The following is a 13,122-nucleotide window of genomic DNA, read 5'->3' as shown; positions in this document are numbered from 1 at the left end:
ATCACTGACTCTCCTGATGAGTTTTTCTAACTGTAATACTTGTCAGTACGTATTTGGCAGGATTATTGAAACATTTGAATATACATACGAAATAGATAGAACCTTTTTTGAACTGCATGAAGAATAAATATTTTACAGACTAAATGCCAACTAATAAACCTGTTCACTTTGCTTTTCAAACTCCACCCAGGGTGGATTCCCATTCCTTGGCAATAACTTTAAGACAGGTCCAAGTGACAGGAACTGCTAAGAACCCTCAATCTTAGCCGTGGCATTCACATTTTTTTTTAATCTGGAAAAGACTTAAAAATCACAGAATCTTAGAATTGAAAGAGCCATTTAAAATAATCAATGCAGAAATCCTTTTTATAAAAAAAGAAAAAAATCCCATGCTATCAGTCTTGAAAGATGGCCTGTCTTAAACACCTGCAATTACAGATGTTGACTACCACACTGAACTATCCATCCCAGGTTTTACGTCTTTGCACTGTTCATTTATTTTGTGTGTGTGTGTGTGTTTTTAGACAGAGTCTCACTATGTCAACTTTGGTAGAGTGCTGTGATGTCACAGCTCACAGCAATCTCAAACTCTTGGGCTTAAGCGATTCTTTTGCCTCAGCTTCCCGAGTAGCTGGGACTATAGGTGCCTGCCACTACACTCAGCTATTTTTTTTTTTTTGTAGTTGTTGTTGTTTGGCAGACGTGGGTTGGGTTCAAACCCGCCAGCCCCAGTGTATGTGGCTGGTGCCCTAGCGCTGAGCTATAGGTGCTGAGCCTGTACTGTTCATTTATGTTGAACTGACTTTTCTGAATCCTGTATTTTAACCTCTGCATAACCGATTTTTCCAAATTCCCATGAGCCCGGTCATGACCCGTCACTGCACAAGTGACAAGCCATTGACCCTATGCCTATATTCTAACCTGAGAAAAGTACAGAAACACAGATTTTTCTACCCACCAGGGGCAAAAACTAAAATTATCTCTGATATCAGATCTATAACTTTACTTATTTCCTCATTTTTACTGTGAGTTAAAAAAAGTAAAAAGAAAAAAGAATTTGCAAAATTATTTCAACATTTCATTGAATTAATTCAATGTCATTTAAAACTGTGTTGATTTTCTAAAACATTGAAACTAAATCTCTGTGCATGTTATTAAACTTGGAACTGCCGCACCAATACATTTAACAAACATATTCAGTTTCTTCCAATAAGAGGCAGGTAAGAATCTAAGGCTTTTGGTTTTTGTTTGTTTTTTGCTTTTATCTCCAGAAACCAGCTCAAGATATATGCACTTTCCCAATTTCCCTTATAGTAAGCGGAGAAGCCCTGGGACACGCCCTTTAGTTTTCAGAGGGGTCCAACCTGGGGCTACATTCCCTAGTGTGCACAGAAAAGAGTTTCCTTCTCTGAATGTTGGGAAACCACATTTCTTTTGCCCTACTATGACAACAGTATGAGGCAACTCCCAACCAGGAGGAGGTGTGGCTACAGGCAGCAGGTGGAACCACAGTCAGCCCCAGGAACAGCAGGGGAAGACATATTTTCTGTTCACTGAGCAATGTAGGGGCTGGCTGCTCACACTGCCAGCAGCTGGGTCTTGTTCTGATTTCCTGCCAATTGGTGACAGTGACATTTCCATATTAGGGATAGCAGTGTACAGATGCTACAAAATCATAAATCCCACTTTTATGCCTTCTTGAGGCCGTTTGGTTGGTTTGTTTGGTTTCTGCTTCTTAGCTCTGTTTCTCACCTGCGTCCCAGGGCAAGGAAAGTATGTGCTGGCAGCTTCGTCAGCAGCCGGATTCTCACCTCGGGTAGGAAACCGGGACCCTCTTTGGGTGACAGTTTGATTAGCTTTACTCTTGTCCTGACTCAGAGACATATACATTACAGCTTAATGGCATTTAAATCCTTAAAGCATCCAAAGCAGTAAGTTACCAAGAAGGAAATTACAATTGTGGCCTTTCATAAAACTTTCTTCTTATACTCCGTGGAAATCCCCCTAGACGTGAAGAACAACTGGGTCCCTTGTCATTCTGAGTCTCTGACACCAGAGACACACCACTTACCTACACAGATAGCAACCCCTAGGTAGGCGATAGTGGTGATGAAAATGGCCAGCATGGTTCCTCTGGGGATGGCATCTTGAGGATCCTTTGAAAAAATAAGGTGAAAGTAGGAGAACATGGGGAGCGAAAAGAAACAAATTGCATGGAGTTATTTCTGTTTTTTTTTGAATTTGTAGGCTGCCCTCTAGAGGCGAGTTCTAAGGAAAAGATTAAGCAAATGGCAAGGTGGCGAACTCAAGGTTTTTTTCTGAACAGAGACAAGATGTCCAGAATGAATAAGGAAATCTATAAAACTTTGAGCTGAACAGAAGAGAACACTACGTGTCCAGAAGGGAGTTTTCAACACTGGGTGTAGTTCACTCACCAAGACCTCTCCTTTCCCTCTATCTACTGTGAGTTTCACATCGCCATATTTTAGACCTTGAGGGAAAAATACACGACCATATCTGGCACGTTGATGAGATCTGTGTGTTTGTGTGTGTTTGTTTTATACTGAGCTTAGGCTTGCATTTTTAAAAAATCACTTTTCCTTGAACAAGAAGGATGATCTACGAACTTCTTCAATCCCTTAAATTCCCTATTTGGAATCTAGTCGACTGAATGGCAGATATTTAATTTTCACAAGCAGGCGTAAAGAAAGAGGCAAATTCAAGCTTATACCAGAAAATGGGTTTTTCTCTTGCTTATAAACGTATATATACATCCACTGAGTTGAGTTCACATCATATTTAATTTGCCATTTTATATCCTATTTTGGGGCACTAAATCATAGCAAATCAATTTCTTAGGAGCACATTGCATTATATTCAATTCAACTTAACAGGGATTATTAAATAGAAATCTTAATGTATTCACTGCATATACAAGCTGGTGCCTGGCATACAGGAGGAGTCAATAAATATTGAATTGAGAAACGCACAATCTCAGTAGGCATTAGTCATCCCACCAGAGGACATGAGACTCATCAATATAAATAAGAAATCAATATAGAAAAAGTTTGAGCTTTTCTTTTTTTGTTTTTTGTTTTTTTGCCCTCATATTCAAATGTTTTGTGAACATTTTGTGAATGTACTGTGAATTGCTGTACAGTTCACAATTGCAAAGATGTGCAATCAACCCAAGACCCAACCAATTCACGAGTAGATGAACAAAATGTGGTGTGTATATATATATATCTATATGTGACATATATAGATATATATATATACTACCGAGTATTATTTAGCCATAAAAAGAGTGCATTAATATCTTTTTGCAACAATTTAGATGAAGCTAGAGACCACTGTCCTCAGCAAAGTATCTAAAGAATGAAAAAACAAACAGGACACGTACTTGCTATTAAATTGGAGCTAACTGATAAGCACACATATGTACAGGAGGAAGTGAAATTCAGTGGAAATTCAGCAGGAGGTAGGAGTAAGAATGGGAAGGGCAAAAACCTTTCCACTGGGTATCAGGAATGCTAGTTACATTTCGGGCATGCTTATAGCTATGAGTCAAGTATTACAAAAGCAATCCATGTAAGTAAAAGATTTGTTCCCCCTTAAAATTTTGAAATAAAAAGGAGAAACTTTTAAACTGGTTATTTAAAAAAAATTACAGAATAAATCAATTAGATAATGGCTATTTAGAAAATAATGTTTAATAGTAGAAATAATACTACGGACTTTCAAATATAGTATGCTGTTGGTTCATATTCAAACAAGATAACAGTACTCTAAGTTCTACTATTAACCATGTTTGTTCAACCAAATAATTTTCAGCAGCATTCTTTTTGGTTAATTGGTTTTGGACTGTTTGATTTTTTTTTTTTAGTTTAGTTTTGTTAAAGTTTTAGATTTACGGAGAAATTGAGAAGATAGACACATAGTCAGCTGCTCTCCCCCCCCACTATTAGCATCTTACTTTACTATAGTAGGCTTATTAAAATTAATAAAATAATGCCAATACATCCTTATCATATAAAGGCCAGCATGCTTCATCTAGATTCTCTTGGTTTTACCTAATGGTCTTTTTACTATACAGGAACTGAACCAGAATACTACATTTCCTTCAGATCCTCTTATCTGTGACAGTTTCTCAGACTTTTATATTGATGGCTTCAATAGTTTTGAGAATTAACTGGTCAAATATTTTATAAGAAGCTCCTCTATTATAATTTGTCTGGTGTTGGCCTTATAATTAGACTGGAGTTATATATATTTTGAGGGGATGACACAGACTTCCATTGCCATTTTCATCCTATCTTGACAATGATATGTACTCTCTGCATCACTTACAACTTCTTATGTTGACCTTGATCTTGTTCAAATGATGCTTGCCATATTTCTCCATTTTTTTTTTTTTTTGAGATGGAGCCTCAAGCTATCCCCCCCTGGGTAGAGTGCCATAGCATCACAGCTCACAGCAACCTCCAACTTCTGGGCTCAAGCGAGTCTCCTGCCTCAGCCTCCCAAGTAGCTGGGACCATAGGCGCCTGCCACAATACCCGGCTATTTTTTGGGTGCAGCCGTCATTGTTGTTTGGTGGGTCTGGGCTGGATTCAAACCCGCCACCTTAGGTGTATGTGGCTGGCGCCTTAGCCACTTGAGCCACAGGCACTGAGCCCATATTTCTCCACTTTAAAATTCTTCTATCACCTTTTCCATACTGTACTCTATCAAGAAAAGGTGATTATGTTTAGCTGCCCCTTGAAGACTGACAGTTTTATTCCCATTCCTTAGAATGAAGTATCTATGTGATGTTGGGAATCATTTTCCTTGGGTTATTTATCATCTCATTATGATTAATTTATTTTTTATAATCACTGTCTTATATTTAGATTCCACACTATATGTTAGTGTGGAATCATGAGTATTTATTTTGTACTTTGAGATATAACTGAATACCACTTTATTTTGTTGAACAAATGATTTCAGCTTTTGCCACTGGGGCTCTAGCATTTGGCTTCTAGGTCCTTTTGACGGATTACTATTTTCTCGTGTTTTGATTTGTTTCTAGCAACTTCTTTGCTTTCTGCCACTATAAGCTTTTCCAGGCTCATTTTGTATGCATCCTGCCCCTGTCCTACAATCAGCTATATATTTTTTTTAATTACCTAATGACTTATGATATTGAGAACTTGTTGTGTGCTTATTTGCCCCTGAATATCTTCTTTTGTGAAGTTTCTATTTAAAATTTTGTCATTTTTATTTTATTTTTTCATTTTTCCAAAGTCTCAAAAAATAGACAACTAATATTTATAAATAAAAACAGAAGATAATTTAATTTCAAAAAACAGATCATGCCAGATCTTACAGACAATAGAAAAAGAAGAAATACGTCAAATTCATTCTACTTCATCTGGATATACCTGATATTAAAATTGGAAAAAATATATTATTATCAAGGGAAATTACAAACATATTTCACTTATAAATGAGGATGCAATATCCTAAATAACACATTAACAAGTTGAATTAAAAATTATTGTTCAAATAATGTACTTGGGTCAAAATTAAATCCAATTTATGTGAGAATTAGTTACTATTTTCTTTTCTTTCCTTTTTTTCCTTTTCCTTTCCCCTACCTCCTCCCTCTTCTCTCTGTCTGCTCTCTCTTTCCCCCACCGTGTCATTAATTGTCCTCATATCAAAGTTGAATACATAGGATTCATGCGTCTCCATTCCTGTGATGCTTCATGAAGAATAATGTGTTCCACTTCCATCCAGGTTAATACAAATGCTGCAAAATGTCCATTTTTTTAATGCATGAATAGTATTCCACAGTATACATATACCACAGCTTGTCAATCCATTCCTGGGTTGAGAGGCATTTAGGCTGTTTCCACATTTTGGTAATTGTAAATTGAGCTGCCTTAAACAGTCTAGTAAAAGTGTCTTTATAATAAAAGGTTTTTTTTCCTTCTGGATAGATGCCCAGTAATGGGATTGCAGGATCAAATGGGAGGTCTAGGTTGAGTTCTTTGAGGTTTCTCCATATTTCCTTCCAAAAAGGTTGTATTAATTTGCAGTTCCACCATCAGTGTAAAAGTGTTCCTTTCTCTCCACATCCATGCCAGCATCTGTACTTTTGAGATTTTGTGATATGGACCATTGTCGCTGGGGTAATATCTCAGGGTGGTTTTAATTTGCATTTCTCTAATAATTAGGGATGATGAACATTTTTGCATATTTTCATATGTTTGGCAGCCATTTGTCTGACTTCTTCTTTTTTATTTATTTATTTTTTTTGGCCGGGGCTGGGTTTGAACCTGCCACCTCCAGCATATGGGGCTGGGGCCCTACACTTTTGAGCCACAGGTGCCGCCCTTCATCTATCTTCTTTAGAGAAGGTTCTGTTCATCTCTTTTCCCCATTGATATATGGGATTGTTGGCTTTTTTCAAGTGGATTAATTTAAGTTCTTTGTAGATCCTAGTTATTAAGCTTTTGTCTGATTCAAAATATGCAAATATCCTTTCCCACTGGGTAGATTGTCATTTGCTTTGGTTGTTATCTCCTTAGCTGTACAGAAGCTATTCAGTATAATTAAATCCCATTTGTTTGTTTTCATTGTTGAAAAGTTTGAGCTTTTCAAAAAAAATTTAATGTGTTGATCAAGTCCATCAGAAGGTCACTCATGCTGGAGATCATAACTGAATCAGGCAAGCTTGGGAATCAGCCAGCCCTGTGGAGCCTCTCTGTGATCATTAATTACTCCCCACTCTTCTAGGAATTTCTGCCCCAAGGGCTTGTTCTGCTAGGTATAGACCTAGTCTTTTCCTTCCAAACTATTATCTCTAAAAGTCAACGTGGCAGGTGTGTGCAATGGAGCGGCACATGAAGACAGTGATGGCTGGAATGAGCCCCATTCAATCCCCTAATTCATGATGTGTTTCAAAAATTTATTCACTAGTAATTTCTTTTCTTTTCTTTTTTTTTTTTTTTTTTTTGAGACAGAGCCTCAAGCTCTCCCCCTGGGTAGAGTGCTGTGGCATCACAGCTCACAGCAACCTCTAACTCCTGGGCTTAAGTGAGTCTCCTGCCTCAGCCTCCCAAGTAGCTGGGACCACAGGTGCCTGCCACAACATCCAGCTATTTTTTGGTTGCAGCTGTCATTGTTGTTTGGTGGTCCTGGGCTGGATTCGCACCCACCACCTTAGGTGTATGTGGCTGGGGCCTTAGCCACTTGAGCCATAGGTGCCCAGCCTACTAATTTCTTAAGATCTGAATGAAATGTAAAGAATTGGCTTAAGTGGGAAGAAAATAAATAAATAAATAAATATGTATATATATGTAAAAGGCAACAAGATGGAAGGCAGTCTTGTTCCTAAAACACAAACCTTAGTTGTTATTTACAACTAACTACTACAAGTTCTAAAATTACTTTACAAGAGTTCCATGAGAATCCATCTTAACTCCAGATATTAACGTGTAAATTGGGATGCTGATATATTAGTGTATGATTATATATTCACATGGCCCTCCCCGGGTACATTTCTGCTAGGCAGGGAGTTAGACAGATTCTTAGTTTTAACTCTAAAATGTTAGTCTCCATTCCCCCAGCAGTAACCCCAAACTCAACCTTCTTCCACCTTTCTTCATCAAACATTCTATTTTTTTTCTTGCCAAGGAATACAAGCAATCTATTAGACATGCTGACCCCATTCTAATTTTGCATCTCAGAACTCACATCTCATCTCTCTCCACAGACTTGGTTATTTCCCTAAACTTCTCTCAGGTACCATTTACAGATCATCTATTAGTGTGTTACTAGCAAATGAAAAGTTCGGGATGGGAATTTTGTGGCATCCTCTTGTGCCAACTCTCATGACTGTCTCTGGAAGACTGAAGTGGCTTCTTGAGGATTCTAAGGCTGTGAGCAGAGGTCAGCATCTGGCTAATCACATAGTGTGGCTACGATAAACGTTTGCTAAGTTGAACTGAATCCACTATGTTTTATTCCTAGCTTTCCTTTCAGAGAGAAATCATATCTGTAAGTCCTGAAGTTTCCTCACTGTTTTCCAACATATTGTCACCTCTCAGAATTTACCATGCTCGACTGCCCCGGCTGTGTTATTACCCCTTACATCATTCCCTTCCTTGACTTTCCTGACCCCGTCTCTTCATTTCCCCTGCTGCTCAGGCTGTTCCTTCCCTTTTTTTCGCTACAGACTCTCTTTCTGCATGACTATTAATATTATGCTTTGAAGGTCTGTGTGTCCCTGAGCACTGCCTTGGCTCTCTTCCCTCTTGCACATACCTGGGCAAATGTGTCCCTGCCACACCTTCCTGTTCTGCCCTAGTTCCCTCTAGAGCTCCAGACTCATAAGTCTAGTGACCTACTAGACATCTTCCTTCTGCTGTCCTTCTGCCATTTCAATGTCAACAGGCAAGTCTGAGCTTCCTGTCCCTCCTCTACTGTGCTATGGAATCAATTCAGTAGGTAGTACCCATCTACCCCTCGTTAAAAGAAATAGAATGGAACTGATGTGAAAATATGAGAAGGCACTGCTTCTAACAAAGTAAGAACCATTGGTGGAAAGTTTTGTGAGTGTGCACTCGGTTGTGATGTACATTTTCTTACCGCAGATCACAGTCAAAGGAAGTCTATTTCCTCTCCTAACTCAGACAGAAGCTGACCCTTTTCATCTTTCACCCCCGCATTACTTTAATTCAGGCCCATGTCATCTCTCGTGCAGACAACTGTGATATTTTCTAATTGATCTTTCTGTCTCCAGTCTTCCTACCTATTTCTCCCTGACCCCACCTTTTAACCCGCCCTTCGCAAACTATTGGCGGACTCTCTCTAAAACATGTATCTAACCATGGTACTCCCTTTTCTACCCTCCCTGGTGTCTCTAGCTAGTTTGGGAACAACATCTAAGCTCTATTGCCTATAGTTTAAAAGACCTCTGAGTTCTGTTTAAAAATTACATAGCACAAAGTAAAAATATATGGTATATAGTAGTGTTAAAAGTTAAGTGTGATTGAAAAATGAGAACAGTACTTTTGAATGGAAAGAATGCACCGTTCTGCAATCATCTTCTGACCATGCTTGCCCTGGAAGTCATGACAAAGACTCTGTGCTTTCTTGATGGGCAAACCCCAGATCAGAGATTTCTTGGTACAGATTGGTAAATGAATACAATTCTTTACTGATGTAAGAACCCTAAATCAAGTTAGCACTTATTTGGGGAGAAAGTAATTTTGAGTCTTGCCTTTTTCTACAGTGATAATATCTCCTAGTTCTTTGCTTACGCAATGACTATAAGTTGACTCTAGTTATGGAGTGAGTATTCTTTGTAAATATGCTTGTGCGCATTTTGACAAAATGATTTAACCTGCATCAGCAACTTCCCACAAAAAGCAATTCCCATCGGCAGCAGCTTTCTCTGTGCCCCTTTTATATCCCATTCCTTCTGTTTCCACGTGTCCCTCTCCTCTTTGTACGAGTGATTCCTTTTCATCCCTCGAAATCTGGATCAAGTGCCCCCTCCTCTGAAAGTTTTCTCTTACTTTTTGGGGGTGAGCAGTTACTACTTCTTTGCACTTGATTCTATTCTTGTTTGTTCTAACTCAGATGGAGTAAGTATGTCTCTGCCTTGGACTCAGAGCTCTTTGGTGGAAGGAAGAACCTCTTCGCCTCCCCAGTGCCTGATGTGAGCAGGCACTCGGCAAGTGGTGGGTAAGCTGAACTGACTCCTGAGCAGTTCAGGAGTCAAACTTGTTTTGAAAGAGTCTAGGGAAAGCACACTATTCTTTAATTTAAAGATTTCATTTCAGTTTTCAGGAATTTAAACCAGATACTTTTCCAGAGCTAAGAAACCAGAAGTTCAGTCCCATTGCTAAGTTTCATTAAGCAGTGGTACTACCTGAATCATTTTCAACAAATGTCTTAACTTTTCCACATTTCAGCAAAATCTTTTCTATGCTATATCTCTGCTCAGGAATTGACCACAGTACCATGGCTCCTAATATAACAAATTGAACTGCCTTTATTTATTCACTCAATAAATATGTATTGAATACTGACTATCTCTGAGGATCCAGCAATGAACAAAATCAAAGGCAGTCTCCACTTTCATGGAGTTAGATTCTAGGGCAGTGGTTCTCAACCTTCCTAATGCTGTGGCCCTTTAATACATTTCCTGTGGGTCACGGACCACAGGTTGAGAACTGCAGTTCTAGGGCAAGCAGCTCTCACTCAGGTCCCTCCATGAGTTTTTGTCCTGGCCTTAAAGGGACCCAGCCTCAGCAGGCTTTCTCCACTGAGGTGCAAGGGACTCCTTACTGTCCCCGTCTCCTCATGCCTAACGTTCCTGTCATCTTCTCTCCCTGGAATACTCTCATAAATACAGATCCCCACTAACAGTCAGCATTGAGCCTTGCTTTACTGTCACATTCAGAAAGTTATTTCCTTCAGGAAAAATCATCCCTGACTAGCAATTAACAATTATTTGTTTGGTATTTTTATTTCACAATCCACTTGGACAGTGCATATGGGTTTCATTTATATACATCTTCTGATGACTCTTAAAAATATTTCTTGTCTTCCAAGTTGAATATAAATTCATTGAGGTAAGAACCTGTGTCTTCTACTTTTTTCTGTGTGTGGGAGAGACTGCTTATTGTCCCTTACTATCCATCCTCACTTTCTTCTTTTTAATACTGGAATTCCCTGAACTTTTATCTGGAGATGCGACTACATAGCTAGAAACTACATTTCCCAGCCCCCTTTGCAACAAGGTAAGGTCATAAGATTAAATTCTGGCCAATGGAATGTGAGCAGGAGTGATATGTGCAAGTTCCAGGAACTGCATGCTCTCTACTTCCTTATTTTCCTTCCTGTGGACTGGAATGCAGTGTTGGAAATGATCGGTCATCTTGAACCTTGCAGATGAGGGCAAACCCCATGATAAGGTGAAACAAGAGAGGTCATCTTGGTTGCTGGGCTACCTTTTGGAGAAGACCTTTCTTACTCCACTGGATGGCCCATGAGGTTAATATATATTATTTGTTATAATATATATTAATTATAATTTATATTATTTATTTATTTTAATATATATATTTTTTAAATAAAAATGGTCTTGCTGTGTTGCCCAAGTTAGCCTGAAACTTCTGGGCCCAAGCAATCCTCCAGCTTCAGGCTCCTGAGTAGCTGGCACTAGGTGTATACCACCATGCTTGAGTGAGCTCAAAGTTTTATGCACTAGAAAAACAAGCTTCTGTTTTGTTTAGCCCACTGTTACTGGTCTTTTATAACATTCCAATATCCTGACTCAAACAATGTTCCATATAGTACTTAACACAGAATAACAGGAATAGAGTGCTAAATAATAACTTGGTTGTATTTCTTTGTTTTATTTTCACTCTTTCATGAATGTGTCGTGGTCTTACTCATTATTAAGTTTAAAAGAGACAGGGTGGTTCTGATAAGTTTTTACTGAATTATAATCGTTTTGTTAGCATTATGACACATTATCAATATACTATGTTCTTCTGATATTACTGAATAAAACCTTTGGAAGAATTATCTGTAGTGGGAGTCCAAACTTGGCATTAAAAGAGAGAACTTTTAAGTAACCAGGAAATTTTGCAGAAATCTTATAATTGTGAATCTGTAGAGAGATACGGTCACATTCATATGAATGGTAAGACATAACTACTTCCAGAAAATAGAAGGGAAGAGGAGAGAGGGAGGAAGGGAGGGGGGAAGTGGGAAGAGGGAGGATATTTGGGGGGACCTCACCTAATGTGCATAATGCAATGGTACATTTCAAAACTATTAAGAAAAGAGTATAACTGTCTTACCACAACAAATAAGTGAGGTGACAGATGTGTCGATCAGTTCAATATAAGCATCTTACATTGTATATCAAATTAGTACACTAAACCCCATAAATGCATCAATGTTCACAGTTATGATTTAATTGAAAACAAAAGCTCCTTGTGTTAATCATCAACTATACCATCACCACCACCTCTCAGGTAAAAACAACATACCTCCAAATCTCCTGAAATATTAGCTCCAGCAAGAATCCCAGTAGCTGCTGGGAAAAAAATGGCGAAGACAGAGAAGAAGCCTTGGTCTTGCTCGAAGCTTGGCCCAAAATTTTCTGCAAATATTGATGCTGCAAAACAAATTGTGAGAAAATTATCATGTAGACTTTTTTAAAAACAGAATCAGAGGCAAATTTACCTTTTGCTCCCATAGTCCTAAATGCAAATTTATTCCTAAATGCAGGCGGTCCCAAACCTTTTCAGCACCTGGGGCCAGTTTCATGGAAGACAATTTTTCCATGGACTGGAGGGTGGGGTAGGTTTGGAAATGAGTCTGCAAGCAATTGATTTGTTATGGTCTCTGTGCAATTAAACCTCTCTGCTGACGATAATCAGTATTTGCAGCCACTCCCCAGTGTTAGCATCACCCCTTCAGCTCTACCTCAGGTCATCAAGCGTTAGATTCTCATTAGTAGCAGACAACTTAGAGCACTTGCATGCATGATTTATGGTAGAGTTTGCACTCCTATGAGACTCTACTACAGCCAGGAGACAGAGTTCAGGCGGTGATGTGAGTGATGGGGAGTGGCTGTAAATACACATGAAGCTTCCTTCCCTTGCCTGCCGTTCACCTGCTGTTGTGTGGCCCAGTTCCTAATAAGCCACAGACCAGACCAGTCCATAGCCCACATGGTTGGGACCACAGCTATATGCTAAATAAAATAAACTTGAAGTTGTTGGTATACTCCTTATGAACCTTATGTTATAATTGGCAAGAATCAAAATATATGTCATTATATTTTAGATTTCTAGGACATCAGTAATTTTGCTCTAACAAATCAGTAATTTTGTGCCAACAGAGACCCAGGTTGCCTGATTTTCTTAGGATTTAGAGTAGATGGAAGGAGGAAGAGATGAAACGTTCTCTCACTATACCATACAGCCAAACTCACAACACACATTCCCACACACACCCCTGCCACACACAGACAATTACATTCTCATGTAGAGAGTTTAAACAACCAACACTGTCTTCTTTTTTTTTATTTTTTATTTTTTATTAGAT

General features: G+C 38.7%; 1 protein-coding gene across 2 annotated transcripts in view; it reads right to left on the bottom strand.

The window, feature by feature from the left end:
* Nucleotides 1-13,122, bottom strand: part of SLC12A1 (solute carrier family 12 member 1) — a 99,471-nt gene that overhangs the window by 60,434 nt on the left and 25,915 nt on the right. For both annotated transcript variants that reach the window (XM_003784335.1, XM_003784336.1), the window contains exons 9-10: nucleotides 12,060-12,187; nucleotides 2,072-2,156 (exon numbers count right to left, since the gene is read on the bottom strand). In XM_003784335.1, coding sequence (XP_003784383.1) covers nucleotides 2,072-2,156; nucleotides 12,060-12,187 — 213 coding nt within the window. The remainder of the gene's footprint in view (nucleotides 1-2,071; nucleotides 2,157-12,059; nucleotides 12,188-13,122) is intronic.

Source organism: Otolemur garnettii, unplaced genomic scaffold (assembly GCF_000181295.1).
Source record: "Otolemur garnettii isolate 467f Iridium unplaced genomic scaffold, OtoGar3 scaffold00011, whole genome shotgun sequence".
In the NCBI taxonomy this organism is placed as follows: domain Eukaryota; kingdom Metazoa; phylum Chordata; class Mammalia; order Primates; family Galagidae; genus Otolemur; species Otolemur garnettii.
This window is presented reverse-complemented; position numbering and strand designations above follow the sequence as displayed.